At 43.8% G+C, this 23453-nt stretch overlaps 1 protein-coding gene across 10 annotated transcripts in view; it reads right to left on the reverse strand.

Annotated features, from left to right (window-relative positions):
- Positions 1-23453, reverse strand: part of AGAP1 (ArfGAP with GTPase domain, ankyrin repeat and PH domain 1) — a 380589-nt gene that overhangs the window by 302464 nt on the left and 54672 nt on the right. For 2 of the 10 annotated variants that reach the window (XM_063341688.1, XM_063341689.1), the window contains exon 1: positions 407-2145. The exons of 4 other annotated variants lie outside the window; for them this stretch is intronic. In XM_063341688.1, coding sequence (XP_063197758.1) covers positions 407-1580 — 1174 coding nt within the window. In that variant the 5' untranslated portion in view covers positions 1581-2145. Of the gene's footprint in view, positions 1-406; positions 2146-23453 lie in introns of those variants that run through there. 4 more of the 10 variants (XM_063341685.1, XM_063341684.1, XM_063341687.1 and 1 more) reach the window with 2 other exon arrangements.

Below are 23453 nucleotides of genomic sequence, written 5' to 3' on the forward strand. Positions count from 1 at the left end.
AAAAGGGGAAAGTCCTAGTGTTGCGCAGCACTGGGCCACCCAGTGACCTATATACAGCAGCACTATAGTTCAGCTTCTACTCCATAATTAAACGAGCTACACTTGCATCACTCAGCTGCCATGGAATGCATAATCAACCAACCCAGAGAGCGCTTTTTGGTTCAGGAGGTACAGAGCCTAACCTGCCCCCATCAGAGCTGCTAGGCGATGCACCTGAGAAGAAAGCTCTAGCACACACTTTAAAGTGTGCCTTATCCCCTACTGCATACAGCCATCATATATCCCACTGCAGCATCTCCCTCTCCTCACGCATAAAGGCCCACCAGCCCTTATCACGGATTCAGAGCTTTGGAGCAAATACCCCCTCACACGCACACACACCCCCAGATAAGAGAAGGAAGGGCACCTTTGTGGGGGGACCCATTGATGCTCTCGGAGCTAGACTGCATGTCCACGGTGGCTCTCCTGAGGCTGCTAAAATAAGCCCTGGACCTGGAGAAGCTGCTGCGGGGGGAGCGCCCGTGGGGGCTGCCGAAGAGGGCGGAGGTGCCGTCCTTGCGGGCGAAGATGCCGCTGAAGAAGCGCAGCAGCCGGTGCTCGTGGGCGGCGGCGGGGCCCTCCCGCCCCAGCCGCTCGGAGAGACGCTGCAGGTCGCTGTTATCCAGAGTCCGGTTCTTGCTCTTGCTGCGCTCCCAGCGCTCCAGCTGGGAGAGCGGGTCCGCCTGGCTCAGCACCTCGCCCACGTCCAGCGTATTGCGCTTCTCCGGGGGGACGACGGGGACGGCGGCGGGCGGCGAGCCCTGCGGCCCGGCCTCCTGGCTCGGCGGCGGCCCGGGGAGGCAGCCGGAGCTGCTGTGCCGCCTCACCCGGCCCAGCGCCCGCATCCGCGGCAGCTCCCCCCCGCCGCCGCTCCAGTGCCTGAAGCTGAAGCTCCGCCGCAGCAGGCCCGGCTGCCGCCAGGGGCTCTGCCCCCGCTCCCCCGCCTGCGGGGCCTCGCCCGAGCGGCCTGACGGCGGGCCGTGGGCCCCCGGACCCCCATCCTCCTCCTCCTCCTCGGGGGAGGCTGCGGCTTCAGCCCCGCCACAGGTGGCAGCCGGCTCCTCGCCGCTCGCCTCCGGGGAAGGGCTGCCCCGTGGCCCCCCGAGGGCGAGCTCGGCGGGGAAGGGCTGCCCCGCTCGCCGCGGCACCTTGAGGCGGCCCAGCTCCAGCTGCCCGGTGCTGAGGGTCCTGAAGTTGCGGAAGCCGCAGGGGCTGGGGACTCGGTCCCGCTCCTCGCCCTCCTCCGCCTCGCCCTCCTCCTCCTCCACCAGCAGCAGCCCGGCCCTGGTGAGGCTGGAGGAGCCCGGCGCTCGGCTCCCCCCGCGCCGCCCGCGGCGGGGCAGCTCCGGGCCGGGATGGCCGCTCTCCGGCCCCAGCAGCTCCTTCTTCACCATGGTCACAGAGATGCGGTAGACGGTTTTCCTCTGGGGGGTCCCCCGCTGCATCCTCTCCGGAGAAGAGGCGGCGGCGGCCGGCGGCTCGCTGCTGTCCAGAAGGTACATGTCCCCCCCCGCCGCTCTCCTCCCCTCAGGCAGCAGCATCCAGCCCGGGCATCACAGCGCGCCCGCCGCCGGAGATGGAGGTGCCGGAGAGACGTGGCTTTCTGGAACCGCCAATCGGAATATGCAGAACCACAAACCACCGCAACCCAATGGGGGGGAAAGAAAAAAAAAAAATCCTCCCGTGTGTCACACCCCGCTCGGGGAGTCACTCGGCTGCGGCGGGGTTAGGCAGCAGCTCCGCTCCGGCATCGCTGCCCGCCGGCGGACGGCGTCCATGTCAGCGCCATCCAACCCTGCCGGCCCCTTCCCGAGACACCCCGGAACGCTTTAAATCCATGCGGCGACCGCACGCATCCTCCTGCGGATCTCGAAATGCATCGCCGGGGAGAAGCACGGTCCGGTATTCAAGGGATTAGAGCAGAAGCAGCCTTCAATTTCATTGTTTACAGCCAGCCTGCACGTTTGCGGATCTTGCGTCCTTTTTTTTTTTTTCCCCCTCCCCTCCGCCGGGTAAATCCGATTAATATCCGTCCTCAGGACAGCGGAGAGGGCGGGCAGCGTTCAGCCCGGCAACCCGCTGCCCGGGCTGGGCTGGACGGGGGCCTGCTTGGAAACGAAAACGCCGCCGTTCGCAAGCGCAGCGGGGGCAGGAGCGGCCGGCCCCGAGGCGCACGCCCCTGGGCGGGCAGCGCGGCGGCGGGGAGGGGAGGGCGGGCAGCGCCGGGCCGCGGCAGCCCGGGCTTCCCCAAGCGCCGGACTGGAGTCCCGCCCGCCCCGGAGCGGGAGGAAAGCGGCACGGCACGATGCAGAGGGTCTTCCTCCCAGGTGAGTCCAAGCAGTTTTCTCTCGATTTCCGTCTTCCAAATCGAGCCTCCGAAGGGGAGCAGTGCAGTTACACCTCACACTTCCCTGCCAACAGCCCCAGGATGGACCCAGGCCCATGAAGGGCACGGGCACACATCACCCATGAGTTTTGGCCAAGACATCGCACCTGAGCTCAGCCTTCCATGCATCCCAGGGCTGTGAATCCAGGCTGAAGTGAGGGCAGTGCCACCTTCTTGACAACAAAGAGTCACAATTCCCAGAATATAATAATTCCCATTATTTATTTTTCATCTATGACAACTGTAATTGTCCTTAATAAATGTTAACCATAACGCTTCACACAATTAAAAAGCCACATTACTACCTGGTTAGTCATGCAAAAAACTGACCTGTCATACCCTCCCCAGCCATTGGTTTGACTCTTCTGCAAAGCTGGGAGACAGTGTGACACACACCTTTCACACCCAGCTTGCCAGTTCTCTAGCAGTCCAGATCAGGAATGCTGAAATCATTAACAACCAATAGGTGTCCCTGTTAAAAAAGTCATTAGTAAGCCACGGTGACAGACACCAGAAATGAAACAATACTGGGAATAAGGTTTCTAGGTCCCATGCACAATATGCTTTTTAAAGTCAAGCTTCAAAAACTACCTCCAACTGCCTTGCACGTCCCTTCCAACTCTGCAGTCAAACATCTTTTGCCAATGCCAGTAAGGTTCAAAACCAGTAAACATGTAAAAAGGAAGGAAAGTGAAAATATAACTCAAACAGAAAAGCAACCCAAAGATCTCAAGGCAATTCACTCCCAGGACACCTCCAAAAACCCGGCAGAAGAGAGCAGAGATGGCAAAAGCTTCTACTTGGGTGCTCCCCCAGGCAAGTATCACAGTTGCAGACCACAGACACAGGTGGCATGAGCTGGGCAGGACCTGCCATCAGGAGCACTTCCAGGTGGGAGGTTGTATTCTCACCCCAGGTGCACCCAAGAATAAAGGGTGTGCTGGGCTCCAGCTACCATCAACATTACTTTATTGACAACACTGGGATCCTACAACACATGCTGCAGACCAATTACCAGCTGGAACACAATTAATTGCTGATTTAACCCACTTGTCCAGGTATGACAGATGCTGTTGTCTCTACCCCTGAATAATTAACATTTATTATTCATCTTTGCTCTATTCATCACTGAATAGATTTGTACATCAGATACCTGATCAAGACCAGCCCTAGCAAAAAAAGTCTTAAGAACAACCCAACACGAGCGCACTCCACCAGCAGAAAAGTTTCCAGTTCCTTCTAAATGCTTGTTCACTACCATAGTACAATAATAAGGTTTTTCTATTTCTCTGACATTCAAAGGAACATTTCCAATAGGTATTTCTAAATGGGACTGAGGGCAGAACCTGTAATGAAAAACGGGTCTAATAAAGAGGAAAAAGAGGGATACAAAGAAAAAAGAGGGATACAAGGAAAAAAAAGAGGGATACAAGGAAAAAAAAAAACAAACAAAAGAGATACACTCTTGCAGCGTGTCGCACCGACATTCCGGACCTGCCGATCGCATCCCCCAGCCGGATCCGTGCCGCACTTTCCAGCGCGCCGCTCCGGGAGAGCGGGCTCCTCACCCGGAGTGGAACCAGCCATTTTTCATCCGCCCGGGCTGACAGACCCCTTCAGAGGAACCACTTTTCAGCGCAGACAAATACCCGGCGCATTCCTTCAACCCTCTCCGGAGCACACACACACACACACCAGCTCCCCGCACTCCTCCCGGCGGCGGGGCCGCTCCGCACCGCTCCCCGCCTTCGGGGCCCGGCCCCCGGTCCCTGCGGTGCGGTCACGCCGCGTGTGGAAATTGTCACGTTGGTCATGGGTGCGGGATGCTGCAACGGCTCTTCTACAGGTAGTAAGTCGTGCTGGGAGGTGGCTCTGCTGCTCCAGCTCATCACAACCGGCCACCCTGCAGCGTCCTGTGAGACTCCTCGTCAATAAGGCTTCTTGTCACAGCCCAGAGACCATCACCTGCGGGTCCTCTCGTCTCTCCCCACCGCCGGACAGAGAAACTGCACTAGCCTTCAGAAATCTGACATTACTTGGCCATACAATATCAGGTTATCTCAGAGCAGTAGCTTAATTCACAGAACAAGGGATTTCATGTTTAATATTCTGGAAGAGCTCCAAAATTACCACAGAGGCCTATGCAATACCTCAACTCATGGGATTCTGCCCGTAGCCCACGCAGAGCATGGCGTCGCTGTGCCCACCCCAGTCAGGCTGAGACCCAGCAGCGGCACATTCCCTCCTGCAATTAGCACAGATCCGGTCCCAGAACAGAAGTCCCTCAGGCCCTGGGACAAGAGCAGCCAGAAGTCACAGCAGCCAACCCAAACAACTCATTTGGCTTCGAGCCTACGCCTTGTGTCCTGAAGGGCCCTTGGCTGCAGCTCCCGGTTACCTTTTATTCCGCAGGCTGCTGGAAGCGCGGAGCATGAGGCACATGCCCAATAAATATGGGGCTTCACCAACAGGGCCTGATGACACAAGAGTATATATATACACCCCTCATTTATCCCACCTAACTCAAAAATTGCTAATTGCCATACTACCTTCTGCCACGTACATGAAGTACCTCCAAAATAACTGTGCTTGACAAAGTCTCATTGTCTCTCCATGATATTCACACTGAAAAGCAGTTGCCAAGCAAATCCCCCATTCCACATAGCCATTAAAGGGTCATATTTGCCACTTTTCATTCTACTGCCAAGGTCAAGCCTATTTACACTACATTGAAGACCTCCACCGCCAACAAAACCAAATTCCAGTGCACCTCTAGCAGCAACGTAAATCCATTTGAATATATGGAATGTAATATTTTGATTTTTCACACAAGAAGCTCACTCACATCACAACATTGCCAGCAAACTAGCAAAACCCAGCCTGATGACTTAAAATGCATCAACATGTTCCATTCAAGAGAAGCACTCTACTATAATTTAGTCTCACGATTTTCAGCAATAAATCCCAATCATTTATTTAAATCAAGACAGTGAAACACAGGTAACATGAGTGCCTGAAATCTTTAAAATGCTTCAAGCAACCTTCACGTGGATTTCTGCCTCACACAGCCTGCTTTACTTCAAAACCGCAGTGCTGCAGTACCAGCTGCATCTGTAGCTAGACGCTGGGCACTGCTAAAGGGAAGCCAACAAGTTAAATACTCCAGATTAAAAAAAAAAAAAAAAAGATGAAAACTAAAATGATCAGGAAAAGTGCAGAAGGAGCCCTGTGAATACAGCATTCATTGCTTCCCACTCTAAATGATGTTCTTGAGTTGAGTTTCACATCATTGCTGACCAGGTCACCAGCACACAGCACTGACTGCTGAACATCAACAACTGGACAACTTCTAGTCATTCAAATATTCACTGCTCTCATTGTCTTTTTTTTTTTTTTAAAGAAAAACAGACCTAAATTTAATGGTTTTGCACACTGCAGGTTAGACTCTAAACACACAGTATCATTTCAAGTAGTTGTTCCTTTAACAAATTGATTGTGGAAGATGAAATTAGGTCACCTGAACAATTCTTACAGTAATTCAGACATGATTTCACTTTTCTCTTCTAGAGATACAGTGCTCCATCCGCTGTTTGTCATTACAGATCAGTGTCCAACGAGGAAACAAGAGAAGGCATCTGGACGAGAACAACATTGTGCTGGAGGGTACCAGCAATACGGAGACCAAACTCGAGGTCTCTCTCAAGCCACAGGGTTTGTATTAAGCCCACTGATCTGTGTTCTTCTGTCACTATGCACTTGTCCATTAAAACAGGCCTGAATTCCACTGTAGGCAATTCTTTACTAAGATGAAGAACAGAGACATCTCATAACAATACAGAGAATAGGAGCTACCAGCAAGAAGTCAGCATTTGCTATCAATAATGGTCTTACTGTCAGCACAATGAAATCAGATTTCTGTCCTAAAAACAATGGATGCTGACCAGGAAAGGGAATAACGGTGATGGGATGTGCAGTAAAAATGCAACTCAATAATTTGTCTCTCTCTCACCAGGAGAGAAATAAGATGTTTGCACGTCTGTATTTAAGGGAAAGCGAGGTTGCAGTAAGCCCACTCGAAGCCCTTAAGAGTTAAATATGCCTCCCATCCATTGCAGAATCTCCGAGGGGATTCACAGGATACCAGGCATCAGCTTCACCTGGTTAACTGCGTCGGGAGAAGCCAATACAGAACCACCATACAGCTTTATAAAAGCTCTTACATACTTGCAAGAAACATCCTAGAAAGCTACCCCTGTTCTTAGGCAAAGGTCTCGGCATCTAAACAGAAACTCTCCCAACTGCAACAGAAGTTCCTCAGGAAAATTCAGGGCGCTTCCAAGCTTCAAACGGTTGTCATCGCCACTCCAGGAAGGTGACATGTCTTATTGCCAGGGCTATGCTGCCATATGGGAAAACACCATCTACAATACTTTTCCTAATTTTTAAGTGCGGATTTTATTGCCTATTTATGCACCTGATAGCCTAAAAGGCTCATACTTCATAAGAATGTAATATAAACCCAATAATGAAATATCTTTCACTCATACCCATTTATTAAAGATGAGTGAAGGGGAAATGGGAAAAATGAGAGTTAAATCAATTAGGATTTTTTTTTTTTACGATAATGCATGCTAAAGATGTTGTTCTAAAAAAAAATTAGCTTATCAGACACCTTCAACCAAATTCCAAATTGCATATAGTTTCTGATGCTCAAGCGTGGCAGATTTCATCACTGCAATTTACTTAAAAGAACAGAATAAAAAAGGGGAAAGGGGAAAAGGGGGGAAAGCCCAAAAAGTCTTCAGTTTTTCTGCATGACTAAGATTATCCTTCCAATTTCTGCCCTCAATCTGCTGGAGCCATTACCACTACTATAGTTTGCCTATCCATCTGCTTCTCTTCAGCTTAAAAACAAAACAAAATACCTGACTGCAGCTGGATTTCTATTGAATAAAACAGGATAGTCCTAAGTTATCTTCTCACTAAACAAATAGGCATCCAGAGAATTAAGTCCACAAGATTCATCTTCCCATTTTATGTAAAGTGTTTTTTTTCAGATGACATCCTCTGACAGAAGAGTTGCAGCCTTTTGCTGCTACAGAACTTAATTGAAGCAGCAGAGCAGACAAAAATAAAATGAACCGTAGAAACTGCATTATTTCCTTCATTAATACTTTAAGCTAAGACATGAAAGCCTGCAGTACGCCTGCCCTGATAGCTACACGGTGAATCTTCACAGTGGTAAATCTGCCCGGTGAAGACGGCACAATTAACTTGGTTTATAATTCCATCACTCCCCCCAAAGCCTTTGGTACGGAATGGCCAGTATTAAAACCGCCCCCATTTTGTGCTCTGCTGTACCCCGGCATTTTGGGTGCGTGAGTAGCAAAAGCTCAAACACGTCTGTCAGCAAACTCCAGTAAAAGGCTGTAGGTGAAGCAGACTATTGTAGAAAGCCAAACCAAATCATTATGGTACCTCATATACAAATATTAAATGTTAAAACTGAGACAGCAGGCAGTAATGCTATAAATCATCCTCCTCCTCAGGCGCCCAGAGCTGCTAGAAGTCACCCTGCCCCTGCGCTGTTACCTGTGGTTTCATCTGCTCTTCTGGGGAAGGGAACAAGTGTTAACACTCTTGGCAGCCCTGCCATCAATTGGCCACTCGATCCCAAAAGTTGGCTTCCACTTTAATCGAAGTTTTTATCCCAGTTGTCAACATCTATCATCTATCCATCAAGATAACTTTAGAAACATGAATTCTGTAACTTTAATTTGCTGCTAAGTAGGCTGCCAATATAACCTGCTTGCTAGTCTTTTGGTTGCCTAAACCAGAACACGTCAGGCACCAAAAAGCAGCAGCAAGGCACTGCGGCCATGGGACAGATGTTCAGAAAAGGATCATCTGGAACACCCTGAAAGGACTGCTGCTGTCACCTGGCTGCCCTTTCTGCTACTGGTAGGCAAAGCTTCCGAGAATAAAGTAGAAGGTAGCTCACCTTTCTACACATGCAGTGCTCCCATAGGGGCTATTAACTATAACCAAAGCTCATATGCACTTTGGAATCCCATTTTAAATACATGGCTAATAAATAATCAAGTCATGCTTGCCTCGATAAGAACCAGTATAAGTTTCCAAAAATCCTAACCTCATTCTGGATATTATTAATTTTTCCTAAAAGGTAGGTGCTTTTCAACTCAGACTATCATACATTTTCTTTAATATTTTACTGTAAATATTCTGAAAGGCAGCATAAAAACATACTTTCAGTCCCTCAAACTCAGGATTGCAACTTTTGGTTATTATATATGGTGTTTTGGTATCTCACAAAGCAGGAAGATTTCCTGCTGCCTGCCAGCTACCCAGCGTTACTCATTTTCAGGCAGGCCGCTTTCCACCTCAAATCATTTACACACTTGAAGAGACTGCACTGCAGTGAGGAAAACAAGGCATCAGAACTCTGGAAACCACTTCTGGCTGAACTTTCATATCACAAATATTAGAAGTATGTGAATTTGTCATTAACAACCATCTAGTTGAGTATTTAAAGTCACATTACAATCTCCATGAAGCCTAGCCAGCCTCCTTCAGTGCCATGAATTCAGAGGCTTACGTTTTTATGGAAGTGTTCTACTCAAAGCATGAACTTTAAATCATCAGTGTAAGAAAAGAATATGCTACGACACCTGTTATTGACACAGCCATCTATTAACCGAGCAGCCTAAGAGCTAGCGGGTATGCTTTTTACAAAAATGTTAGAAGTTTTAACCAGGTATGCAACATTTCTCTGCAAAATTAAGTGTCATAACATGTAGCATATATTTGTCTTCAGATTTTTGTATCCAAGAAAATGAAGAAAGCAAAGAACAGGAATATAATGGGGAGTATAGTCTGGTCTCACCTATAGGTAGATAACAGACAAACTCTCAGCTATTGTATTTGTACTATGGGTATCGTCCTGCATACAGCTGATGTCAGTTTGTGGTGCATTTACAACTTTACATCACCTTTTACAATTTTAGAAAGGGAGTGCTGTTTTTTGACTCAAACATAAGACTCCTCCAGAACCCTCTCTCTCTATATATAATCTCTACAGATATATACCTACACACCATATATATTGTGTATTCTATATGCATATATCAAGTGCATCTGCTTGCTAAGCCTCTTTGTACCGAATTACAGAAGCATGCCTTCTGATTCCTTACAAAAGCAGATTGATGGAAGCCGCTCAGAGCTCTAGCCCTCCAGTTACTGTATTCACTAAGCCACCTACGTATTACAGAAGACTTGCATTAAAAGTCTGCGTAATGCCATTCTGTAACTAAACAAATTGTGACATTTGTAGAAGCTTTTAACATCTGCTGAAACTTTTTAAAGCTTCTGTTTTCAAAAATGTAATACAATACCAAAGATAATGTAATGTGCTGTGGACTTGAGTAGCAGTGTTTTCAAGCCATCCTGGAGCTAACAAGACAAAAAGATTTAGCAGATACAAAGATCGTGGTTCTGGGTAGGTGCTGAGAACTACAGACCAACCCAAGGGGCACTGAAGCATGTTAACAGAGTGGTAAAGTGAACTATGTAAATGAGCCAACCCAAACAGGTTCAACTCATGAGCAACTTGCTGAAGTCTTTATTTACCCAGCAGCTACATCCACACACCTACCTTTAGCTTCACAGCTCTGCCACTTCTGCACCTCTAGCCTGCTTCTGCCCTTCATAAATTATATCAAACAAGCTTTTTTCTTGTCCACCACAGCGCCTTTTCCTTTGGCTTCAGCAAGTTACACAATACTGTACAAGTATTTGTGTCAAGCACAGGATTACTTACATTTCGATCTGTCACACGTGTGTGCTCCACACACAGCCATCAAAGAGAATGGAACTACTACCAGGCATTTGGAAGAAGGAAAAGAAGGTGGAGAAGGGAAGGCTAGAATTAGACCAGAAAATAATTCTTGAAAAATCCACCCAGTGAGGGATAAGAGTTGCTTGTATGTACAAGCTAGCTAATAATAGGCCCGAGAGCCTGTCAGAGTTGACTCGTCAAAAGTAATGCAGGACACGGGAAGTTTAAAGCCAACGGGTAGGAGCATGGAGAAAACCCTCTGGCTAGCTTTGGCTAACACTGGGCCATGCACCAGGCACCCTAGGAGAGCACGGGCATACCACCGCCACGTTCTTACCAGCCCTGCTCTTACCAAGGGGCTGCTGATAGCACTTACTGATAGCAGGCTCGCTGCCGCTTTCTCTCAGCCCACGTTCTCGCTCACAGTCCACTGCCCTCCTCTATTGGTCTTCTCAGCAGCGCAGCAAGGTTAGAGGTGAGAAACAAATCCAGTTACAAGCACCTCCACGCACTCCAATAATCTCCTCTGACACAACAGACCGGGTATGACGCACCACTGAGACAGATTTTTCCGTAACTCTTGAAGAGGCTATGGGACCGATTCGGCACACCTTTTTTGAGGCATTTAAATACCACAATACAGTGGAAAATTTTCAAGTCCTTATGACACTGAAGGTGCAACAGCGTGAGACAGTAATCAAGGAAGCTCGAGGTGCTTGGCTGTTTTCTTCCACATTTGCAGAACCATTAGGCAGGTGATGGGTGGCAGGAGGCAGAGACCTGAAACAAGTTCACATCAGCTGCAAAAAGCTATTAAATACCAGCTTTCAGCTTATTAAATTCTGCTTTCAACAGAATTCTATATGTTCAGTCTGTCTTTAAGTAATAGCCAAAGATACTGCTTGAGCACAAGATTAAAACCTTAAGACCAGTATTTTCCACTGACGAAAGACATTTCTTACAGTAACCTTTAAAATATATGCATTTGTCTCAATGCAGTTAGACGGTACACAAATTCTCCCTTACGGATATACCATTTCACATACCATTTTTCACACCACATTGCCAGTAAGATGCATTACGACAGATGACCTGGCTGTTAACTGAAGACATACCAAGTAGTTTGAACCTAGAAGACTCATCTTTTACCACTTCAGAAGACCTGCCTGAAACAGAAGCACTTATTAATTCAGAGGCCATCAGGAAACGCAGCTCTATCTATGAATTTTGATTAGACTAGTTCTGAAAGGATAAGCTAATTCCTGAAGCCAACCCTTTCACCATACACAAGACTACAGAACTATAGTGCCATTTCCTCCCTGTCCTCCACTTCTGCTCTTGTCCTCCCCCATTATTCAAATGGTTTCCATGCCATTTCATTAACAGGATAAAAAAATTAACATAATTTTCTAACACACATAAAAAAGGGGGGAGGGGGGTTGGAAAATTCACTTACTTGCTTTTGCTGGTTTAGCTCCAAAGCTAAGCAAGCCCAGCTGCTCAGGAAATACCATTGTAATGAACACATTATTGAACATGGAAGAATCAATCGAGATTTCTGTCAAAAATTTCACATGCTGCAAACAGGCCAGCAATCAAGTGGCTCTTACGAAATACTTCTCAGCCACGTTTAACTGCTTCATCTTTCAAAATTCAGGCACGTGATCAAAATTACTTTAAAAAAAAATCACACATAAAAAAATGAATGGGAGTAATTTCAGTAGGAAGCCAGGAGCTACTTTTCATTACTAACACCTGACATAAAAGCAGTATCTAGAAAACACTAGTGTTATTTCAAACGAGGAAAAAAGTTGTAGCTAAAAATTACTTCCTTTCAAATAGCAAAGCCTATTCAATTTGCGACTGGTTTAATCTTGGATTCTCTTTACCAACACGTTTGTTGACAACACACAAAAGGCATTAACTATTTTAGAGGGCAACTTCAACCTATTTTGTTATAAATACCTTAATACTAGAGAGGTTTCTCTTATTCAGCTGACAGTGATGAACAGTTTTATGGTGCCAAAGTTCCTGCAGCTGCTCGGGGCTCTCCACTACAGCTACGATGAAGAAACTTCCCAGAACACATATGCTTTTTATCTGGAAATTTTTTAACTCAATGTCACAAACACTTCCATCAGTCTTAAGATGAGAAAGCCAAGGGTAAATATAGCATCTACAGCTACCTAATGGCAAGGCAGAAGACAGAATAGGACTTTTCTTGGAGCTGCACACCAAAAGCACAAGGCACAGAAAGCAGCACAGCTGGCAGCAAGTGAAATACCAATTAGATACTCAGAGAAAAGAAAAAAACAAAAACACAACAAATCAAAGCCTGAGACCACACTTCACCATCACGGTAGCCATAGATCAGAACAGATTGGTGAGACAAGTTGTGAAGCCTCCATGCTTCAAGGTGGCTCTGCTTTTCATGGGGGCTAGACCCAGGAACTCCAGAGGTTCCTTCCCAACTGCTTCCATTCTGTAACTAAAATACCAGGTTTCACACATCCCAATGCAACAGATTGGCTTGCTTATGGTTTCACTTGTGATTTTCATAATGCTATGCCACTCTGAGGGAAACATCTCTAGCAAGTCTGTTCTTCCTTGCATGAGCAGATGGAACGTAACTGCCTATTCAGCTCCTTTTCCACACAAATCATTGGGATTCTTACTAACTTCCCCAGAAGAGCCTTTTGGTGACCTCCAAAATCCAACAGTTCAGGTCTTGCAACACAAAGAAGGATACTGTGAAACTGAAGTTGTTCTTGCAAGTTATATATCCCTCCATTACTAAGCTGAAATAACAATATTTTGCTGTGTTCTCTATTTTTCTCTCAACTGTGTTGACCATATTGCATTATCATCTCATGGAATACACTTCTAGGATATTTTATTTTACAGTATTTGAAGTTTTTAATTTGTTTAGTATCTGATATCTTGTGTGGTTAGTTACTCAACCATTCCTAGCAAAGGTGCCACCTCCTTCAAAAACTATATACTTCCACAGGAAAAACTAGTGCATCATGAAAAATGAGCAACCAACCCACAGAGTACAGTATATTGAACAGAGAAGTACCCTCAAGCACCTGCCCTTTTCTCTCCTCACCCCAGCATCAAGATAGAAAGTTCTCCATGAGAACAAGAGAATACCACAGAACCTTTGCTGTCCTCTATTGCTCCATCGATCCCAGAAACTGTTTGCTTATACGGTGTTTTCTACAAGCCATCACAATAACTTCACATTGATATAGGCATATAGATACACTGCACTACACATTGACATCTCCTCCAGTTGCTCGTGAGATGTTAAACTCCTAAATTCACACTAAGTTAGCAGTTGGTGATTTTTTTCTTTCATGGAACAAGTGTTTAAAATCACTTATCTATTTTCTAATCACAGAAGCCTGATGAACTAACAGGTGCTTTAAGAACAGCTTATGAAGGGGCAGTTTCTATACATATTCTAAGATATTTGTATCCCTCAGTATACAATAAAAGCAAAGTCTCTACAGGGACGATTGAAAAGCCTCGTAAGAAGCAGAGTATCTGACATCCGGACAAGGAAGTCAAATAATTACTTAATTATTTCACGGCTTGAGAAGCTGAGAAAACATTGGCTTTTCTGTTATTATTAGTGCTTTGATGTTTAGGAATCAAAGGTGAATTTTAAGTGAGATCCAGAACACTACAACAATAGGAGAAACACTACGGAAACACTGGCACGCATACGTTAACCCACCAAAAATCTTACATACTGAATTGCTCTCATGTCAGAAAGCCACCCTGGGCTACGACAAGCACACGTGCCGGTAAGAGATAACAAATGCCAATTAAGCAAAAGAATCTTTAGTAGTTATTACGACCAGGTAGGGTATGACAACTCAGAAGTTATTTCATTTAAAGGTCTTCAATTTCTTAAAGAAGGGTAACAGACAAATGATTCAGAGACGTCATCTTCTACATTTTCACTCAAATGGAGAGACCGTGATTAATACAGCGCAACGGAGAGCATCTTCACCTTCACCCACAACAGCTTGTTTTATCAATGGTACCACAAGGAAAGCTTAAGAGATGCGCAGATAGCTCTGCATTATCATCTTTGGATATTTCAGCACAAAATTCATCAACTATGCATTTTCAGAGTTTTATTCAGGACAACAGAGCTCAGCAGTTCTTGTTTTTAAATAATTTATGTAATACACTTGACCATAGGGAGCATAGCTCAAGCTATATACTTTTGCTACTACAAGAGTACTTTACTACTGCTGTATAACAGTTTTGTTATGGTAAGCACAAAGAGAAACAAAGCCATTCCATGACATAATTCTCTGTGTGCAAACACAAGTTTGCAAATTCATCCAGCAAGGTCAAGCACTCAGAAGAGTTCAAGTTGTACAGCACATTCCTCATCAGGTCAGGGAGAACGCACCCTGGCTCCCGGTTCTCAACTTCTGCAGGCACGCAGCACGCTGCAGCCTCGGAAGTCACTCACCTGGAGTTACACGTCCATTCCAACACCAGTCACACCAGCCTACCCCAGCGTCACATTAAATATCAGTAATAAAACCGCTAGTTTGGGCTGCTTAGGTTATTCTTCTAAACTGACTTCTCTGTAGAAGAAATCATTGCTTTTAACATAATATTTTTTTTTTCAAGTTAGAAATACTTAACTCATCACTATTTCTTTGAAAAGTAGATTTGATTTATAGAATTCCTAAATTTTGCTACATAAACTGAAATACACCTGGAATGGTTCTCACACTGCTGCCTGTAAAGCTGATGACACAAATCCTTCAGTGAAAAAATGGTGCCATATCCACACTCTGTCTTTTTGTCCTCAAACTATGATCTTCAAGCTTACTTCCTTCATCACAACTGTCACCTGTAACACTCAGACGGCATTTGTCCTAAATGAATCTTCTAAAGCTACACGGAGACTAGCTTAAACAAGGAAACAACCTGTACTACGGCAGCTGCTAGCTATCAACAATGTGATCAGAAGGAGGATGGAAGCTCAATTTAAGCAAGAATTTTGACTCTGCTAGAGCATTTTGATATTCAGTGTATTTTCTTTGTCCTTACTCTGAAAATTTTGTAGAAGCTTCACGTATCAATCCAGCCAACAAGGTTAAGGTAAGTTGTGCACAATTTGAAATGAAGTGCCAGCCTTATACAGATATTTGTCCTTCCTGTACCTGTGCCTGATCAGATACAATGCCCCCTTTTCCTTTATCCCTAAAGGCACAGCCAGGAAAGGTACAACTCAATCTGACAAAAAAAAAAAAAAAGAAAAGGGGAAATCAATTCCAGCAAATTCTCCAGAAACGCAGGTATGTTCATCCTGATTTAGTTAGTGTCTAAGTACTGAAGGATGCCTCAACTCCCAGTGAATGCCTGGTTATTCTGTCTTACCTGTTGGTTGCACAGCATTTTTGCCAAGCTCGTTCCTACTTTCTAGAGGACGGAGTCATACAGAACCAGCCTTCAACCAGCAATGGAAGATTATGTTAATAACTGAGGTCTACAAAATGCTTGGGTTTTCTCTTGCAGAACTATATCGTACTTTCCTACAATGAGTAACAACTGAACAGATTTACCACAGGTCATGCTAATTCTGTCTCAGCACTTTTTCAGGCCAGGACCTCATTAGTGATCCTCACAGGTCATCTGGGAACATTCAGAGCTTGGACATCTACTAAACCAGATAGTGCAGCCAGTAAGTAACAGATGCTGCAACGCAAAGGCAAAGAAGTCACACCAGGTACTACAGAATCCACACACCCAGAAATCTAACAGGGCACATCTCAGTACTTCTTATTCTGGGCTGTTAGCAGAGAGCTTAATCAACTAAAAAGAGATCCCAGGATTCAAAAGCAAGAATCCTTAGACAAATAAGGTTCACATGCAGCCGAAAGGAGGAAATATGCTAAGAGCCAGAGTTCAGCGCTGGACAGACACACCCTTTAATTACCACCAACTCTAAAACAAACTTAGAGCATATGCACTAGCCAGATTTCTATGTTTTGTTTTGTATTGACTTTGACGTCAAGCTATTCCTAGCATTAGCAACTTCCATATCTAACTTTAGCAATACAGGGAAGTGCATCTTTTTTTCCTCTGATTCCAAAACATTCAAGTTTCATCCCACATCACCCTAAGCTACCATTTATATTTAGTGATGCCAGTAAGCATTCTGACCTCTAGTAAAAGGCTAGCCATCTAGCCAACTATTATTCATTAGCTTCCCAAAGCACTGCCCCCAATGTATATTTGAAGATTGGGTCATCCAAGTTGTTGCATGAAGATGATGCTGCCTGTGCATCCTTCCATTTAACTGGCAGTCATATAACAGATAGGGGTTTGAGTAAATTCCTCGTAAAAACAAGGAATTCCTGAAACCTTAAGCACTCTGCTGCTCCTAATTTGAACTATTCTTTTAACTTGAAGTCACAGCAGTTTCTAATGGTCCAGATTACTTAGCAGAAATTAACTTTTGTCTTAGAGTCTCTGAAGTTACGACCTTGGCATAGAACAAGCTTTGTGAACTGGTGTCCTGAAGATTCTGAGAAGCACAAAAAAATAAAGTGAACACAGGTTTCAAAACTGAAGATTAAAAGTCTGCTTTTAAATTAAGATTAGTCATAACAGATGAAAGCTGAAAATAAAATGCATTTGCCTTTCTGAGGAGAGAGAATGTAATATGTCAGAAATTCATTCAAAAAATTCAAGTCTCATCCACCTTGAAAAACAATGAATGGCTGTATTTTTCCTTCCCTTCTTATCAGGAAAGGATTTTCAAGTATGCCCCTTCAACTTCTGTTATGGCTTTTATGTCCAAGTTAAATAGTTTGCTCTTGGCATTTGTGAAATCAAATACCAACAGCTAATGAAATTTTTAATTGGATTATTTACACCCTCTTGATCCTAATGACAATTTTGTAGAAATGTTAAATCACACACGCTTGCACTACGATTCTCCTTTTTTTTTTTAATTGTACTGCAAAAGCTCTCAGAGTTACACCTTACAATAACATAACTAGACAGTCAGAAGTTTAGCAGATACACATTAAACATCATTTCACCAAGGAATGACAGAAGACAAGAGTCCCAGTGAATGCTTGGTATCTACTTCTGAACCAAGTACGCAGCGTAGCTACTCTCCATGTCTTATAGTCACCCACGCGCTAAGCTCAAACTGCACAGCCCATCTCCATTAATACTTAATAGGTTAATGCAGTTTTATTAATATGCTCACTATGTAAAGCAATTTTAATAATAGATACTGTAAAATGTGTTAGAAGTAATTCCATTACAGCAACTTGAGATTCAACACAGTCAAGGCTGCCTGTGCACTTCTTATCCAAGGCATACGAACTAAGACAGGAGGGGAATAACGCAAACCGGGGCTGCTTCGCGTTGGGGTTGACGGAGTGCACGCAAACAGTTGCTTAAGGCAACCAAGTTGCGAGCCGTAAGTTCTTTTAATGCTTATTCAATACTTTATGATCATCCTGTGACAGGGAATTGTATGAGAATTTAGACAAATATTATTAAGTCCCAGATTCAGGCTGTACACACAGCCAGAATGGGCAAGCACTGGATAAAACTTCCCCATTTCCCACCCTAACTTTAAACATCTGAAAAAAAAGTAGCCTTCAGAAAAGGATTTCTGAGAAGGAAAAAAAAAAAAATCACCACTGTTCACCAGTTCATTGAAAAGTAGATGAATCAAGTAAGCTGAAGATTTGTCAGTTTCTTGCATTTGGGAACTTTTAAGATACTTTATTTCAATTAACTTGTAACATTATGACTTGTATAATCAGAACACTTTTGCATAATGTTTTAATTAAGACACAAATGCCATAACAAAGGTTATCAGGTAGAGGTATATTTAAAAGTACATTTTACCTGTGAAAAACCCTTCTTTATTCAAACTATGAAGTGATCTGAAATTCAGTGAATTCGGGGAATTATTTAATAAAGTAGAAGACACGGATCTGCTGAAAAAATACCGACTTCCAGAACACACACTGTTTGCTGAGCAATTAGTATATATAATTTGGACCTCACCAGTAGAAAAATTAAAAAAGCAAATAGCAAGAAAGCCCTCAAATCTGATAGCTTTTAGTTAACCATTATCCACGGAAGTAATTTTTATTTTGTCTGCTAGCTCCTTTGTAAAGAATCACCAGATTGATGGTGGCTGTTTAGCTAAGATGTGCACACTTGAAGTGGAAAGCTGGAAAAGGATGACTTAAAGATATCTTGGCAACGAAAGTGATTCACAAAGGTGACTACTGCCTTACTTGCCACCTTTTGTCCAGGTAATACAAAGCAATATATTACATGTCTGAAACATTCACTCTGAATCAGTGTTCATAGACTTCTAATCTGGAATACCTGTCCTTATGGCAACAGACGTAGCCCATACTGCCAAAGACTGTAAACGGGTTCGTGAGGTTTGCAGCTTTTTGGTGGGCTTAGAGTTTTGGGGTAGGTTTGGGGTTAGTTGATTTTTTTAATATTTTTTTTTTTCTTTTGGTTGGTTGAGGTTTTTGTGCCCATGTTTTGGTTTTGAGGTTCTGTTTGTTTGTTTTTTTCTAATATTGTGGGTAGGAAAGAAGTAGTAATTCAATTCAAAACTACCTGACAGCAATGCAAAAGCACACATCCCTGTCTTGAAAAACCTGTCCCTTTTCATTGTTCCCTGAAACTGGGAAGCTAATAACATGAGGAATTTACTTAGGAGAGAAAGACTGCAATTGCTGTCCCACTAAACTAGCCCATCAAAGAGAAAGGCAAAGAGTTCAAACTGGTTTTAGGATTTTTTTAAAAAGTTATGACAATTCTAGTTTTATGTATTCATCTTCAGCAATACAGTAGTAAGAAAACTCTGAATGATGTCATTCTGTCCAAAAAGAAGCAGCAGGAATACAGAAGACTACTGCACCTTGGGAAGAAGTACTCAAGTGCAAAACTCATTTACCCACATTATGGTTTCTCTGGTAGTTTCTTCAACAGCCACAGTGTGCTTAATGTGAAGAACCTGAAGTAAACCTATCTTTGCAATTAATATCAAAGAATATCATTACATGCTCACAAGAGGGTGAGAACACCAAGAGGAACTGGCTTATCTAAAATTCGGATTTTACACCCAGGTTAGTGACTGCAGTTCCTCTGAGTAGACACCGGCTGAACTGGCTAAAGGGCACAAAACCCACGACTGATTCATCAGAATTCACAAAGCTACTGGTGAGGTTACCCAAACCACACAACGCATCTGCCATCTTAACATGAATTTGTTTGGAAGTAGAGGGTGGAAATCACACTGAAGGCAGGCAGTGACCTGCCACAGGTGAGGAGGCAAGGACCTGAGTGTAGGGGGTAGAAGGACCAGGGCCAGCCAGCTAGTTCACTTTCACGACATCAGCAGAATCAAAGCAGCTCTGTGCTGCAGGACAGCTACTCCACTCAGAAACAGATGCGGAGACTAATCCATCAGGTAAAGGCCAATGTATCAGGTGGGCAAAGACTGGCCCTCAGAAACAAAGAGGCAGTAACAGATCAGCGGACCTTCCACCACGGTCAAAAGACAACTAGCAGCCTGTTTTCCCAATGCTTTCTAATACAGCTTCTGCAAAATGTTTTACTGAATTTGGAGGGTCTCTGCTTCAAAAATCATGAATAGATGTGTGGGGTTATAGTCACGCGCAGAGCACCAAGACTTCACTTTCACCATGTACCTGTCACCTTTTACACTTAGTTGACAGCCACAGCTTTTCCTGGAGCAACTGGGGAGAACACACATGATCGCTGTAGCAGAAAAGGCTGTGCAATCACCAGGCAATCTTTCTTTCCTTGCCTCCAGCTGCTCTCACAGGAGATTAGGATCACATTCAAAGAAGCCAGGAAAACAGAGACAGCTACCTTAGCAATCCTTTAGTGCCAAAGACTACAGCTCAGACCCAGTCCCCAGCAACTTACACAAAAACCTTACTGACTGCTTACCTGGGCCAACTGGACCTAATGGGGTGGTGATTCCTTTTCGAATCTCAGTTTTCATGTATATTCTTGTTTATGCACGGGAGGTAAAACAATACGACAGAAAACCTACCTGAAGAAGCTTTCTGCTTTGCTGCCTTGCAAAACACCAGGGGTGGGGGGAGAGCAGAGAGGAAGGCTAGAGAATGGAGAAGACTTCCAAAAAGTTATGTCAAATATGAGAAATGTTTTTTTCCAGCTGCAGGACACAAACAAGATACATTTTACACAAGTTTTAAAACACTTGGTCTAGCCTTTGAGCGGGAGGCTGGACCAGATGACCTCCTGCAATCTCTTCTAACCCAAATTTTCCTATGATGCTATGACGTATAGGTGAAGGTTTTAAAACTGTCAAATAGAATTTGGCTTTTTTAAGTTTCATATCAAATGAAAACCCCTAAAAAAAGGAAATCTGAATATTTATATAGTAAAAGGAAAACTAACTTGTATCTGCCCCCTTCTTAACATTCTGTATGGTATAACAAATGGTACGATGCTCCACTGGAGAAAAAAAAATCAGCCACTCATCAGATGCTTTCGAAGTACACACAAACCTCGAAAGATCACCTTGGATTTCAGAGTCCAGACCGCCTGTATGCATTTGGTTATCTTATCCAAGGAAAGGGAATACCTGACTACTTCAACGCTCACATTACATAGAAACAGCAGTAGTTTGCTAGCATACTATCTTATTTTGCTCCCCTTGCTTCATCCCCTTCGTGTTCGAAGACAAACTGCATTTCACTTTTTCCCCCCTAGCTGTTCTGCAATCAAAGACTTAGATGAAAGCTACTCAAAAATGTTTTCTCCCCTGCTTCTGGATCATCATGTTAAATTTTCCTATACTGAAGTTCATTGCCTCTTACAGCAAAGAGATTGCTGTACTATGAAATATCTTCTCAACCAACTCTGTGGTTACTATCCTAGTTCTTGCTACCAAAGTACAAGGGATACTCTGTTACCGAATCACTAAGGCTGAATCCAGTTCCCTTGCATCTACAATTGATGTCTTTTAAAAAAAAACACAAAAAAACCCCTCAGCCACCCTTCTCTTCAGTAAATTCAAGAATACGTGCATCACAACAGATGACCAAATCCTAGAGAATAAAGCAATTCAAGAGAGATTTGCACCCCTCCTAACAAGCACAAATATCTGACGAAGGTTTAAGCTTAAGAAAACAAAAGAAAAGGACTACTCATAACATATTAATGTTACATGAAAAAAATCTCTTTAAAGCCATGGTGATGTTGTAACAATGCCTCCTAATGTAAGTAATCAAAAATGATTAAGCTTAAATTGTATTTTATTTTGGAGTATCATTTACAGAAGAGAAGAACCATGTTCAGAATAACATTCTTAACAAAAGACACTGGACCATCTTCTTCAAATATTTTGAAGCAAAAACAAACAACTGCTCAGTACCAGAACTAAAGAGGCTTTACATCAAACACTAGATACTACTGTGTGGAATTAGAGGTCATTCCGTCATACGCGCTCCATGTGAAAGGCTGCTAAGTTGAGTTCCCATTGCCTCCCAGCCAGAAGAGTGCTGAGAAAGGACAAGGAACTTACCCTTACGTTTGGAAGGGCAATATTCAGTGTTTTAGCTACAGGTAATGTTCTACCCTGAAGCCTTTCCAATTTGCATGGAGGTGCTTCTCCCTTCCTCTCGCTCCCCCCTTCCCAAAAGCTTCTCTCTGGCCCTTCAAGATTGAAGCTGAAATTACATTTGTGCATGATCTCTCCCCATTTTCCCCCCTGACAACCCAAGTGTTAAGGCAGCAGCTCTAGAGCAGGGACACCACACCTGTCTTTGATTTAACATGTAACATTAGGTATTCCTTCCTGCCTAAAAAAGCAAGCTACCTCTTTTAGCCCCTATTTTTTATTCGCCTATAAAAATTCCTAATTACTTAGCTACACTATTTTCTGCTGAGAAAACCAGTTATTACTGCTAAAAGATGTGGGCACTCTCACAAAATGTACTAGCTTGCTCAATCACTAAGCTAATGTAACTACATGAAAGATTAATCCTATGATAAAACACAGTTGCAAGTGCATCACGCAAGATGCAATTGCAAGACACAACACTTCCTTCCATTGACAAAATTAGTAAGCCTGACCTACGGATCACCAAGTCTCTTACTTCAGAGACTGTCAAGCCTGCTTGCATCTCTGCAGCAAGTTATATGACAGTTTTTCTTAACTACTTTTTCAAGTACTTTAAGTAAAACACAAATTGTCGATCAACAGCCCTGCCTTTTCAGCTTCTTAATTACAATTAGAAATTTGTACACGTTCTTATATAATTTGGGGCAGGGAGGAAGGCTCATGCACCCTGTCAAGTAAAAGCTAATTAACAATTGCTGTAGAATTGTGATGGACACTTAAAATATCTAACACAGGTATTTAGACAGGTAACTTTAAAAAATGTTTTCCTGCAGCTAACAATAAGCTTTAAGATCATTTCAGAATATTCTGAAATTAACAACAAGATACCCAAAAGCTCAAGGTCATGCTAAAAGTTTGCACTCCTGTGAATCACCCCGCTACTCAACACTGAGCATCAGCTGTCAGATTTAACACAGCAGCCAATAATGCTTTTCTGCTGGGGTCGTGTTGAAAGTTTAATGCAACTGGAACTTGCTACTCAGACCAAGTAACATGCAACTTCACCTCCCACTCCAAACGTGCTGACATGGATTAAGCAGACTCTACAAGCAGAAATACATTTAAAATTCTTGATTGGTTTCTGCTACATGCAAGATGTTTCTCCTTTTAGAAGCTGAGTATTAAGTCATGTTAGCTTGCCACCCAAAATATTGAAGACCCTGGCTTAAGAACAAGCTGCATACATCTTGTCTCCTCTGCTCTTCCCAGTCAGACACTCAGCGAAAACTTGAGGCTGGACAGGACCTCTGAAGATCACCTACTCTAGTCCACTGCTCAATACAGGTCCAATTACAGCAGGTTGCTCAGTCCCATGTTCCCTCAAGTTTTAAATATCTCAAGGGATGGAGATCCCCCAACTTCTCTCATCAACTTGTTCCAATATTTGACCATCCTCGTGGTCAAAAAGTTTCTCCTTACATCTACTCAGAATCTCCCACTTCCCAACTTGTCTGTTG

Source organism: Chroicocephalus ridibundus, chromosome 7 (genome assembly GCF_963924245.1).
Source record: "Chroicocephalus ridibundus chromosome 7, bChrRid1.1, whole genome shotgun sequence".
Lineage (NCBI taxonomy): Eukaryota > Metazoa > Chordata > Aves > Charadriiformes > Laridae > Chroicocephalus > Chroicocephalus ridibundus.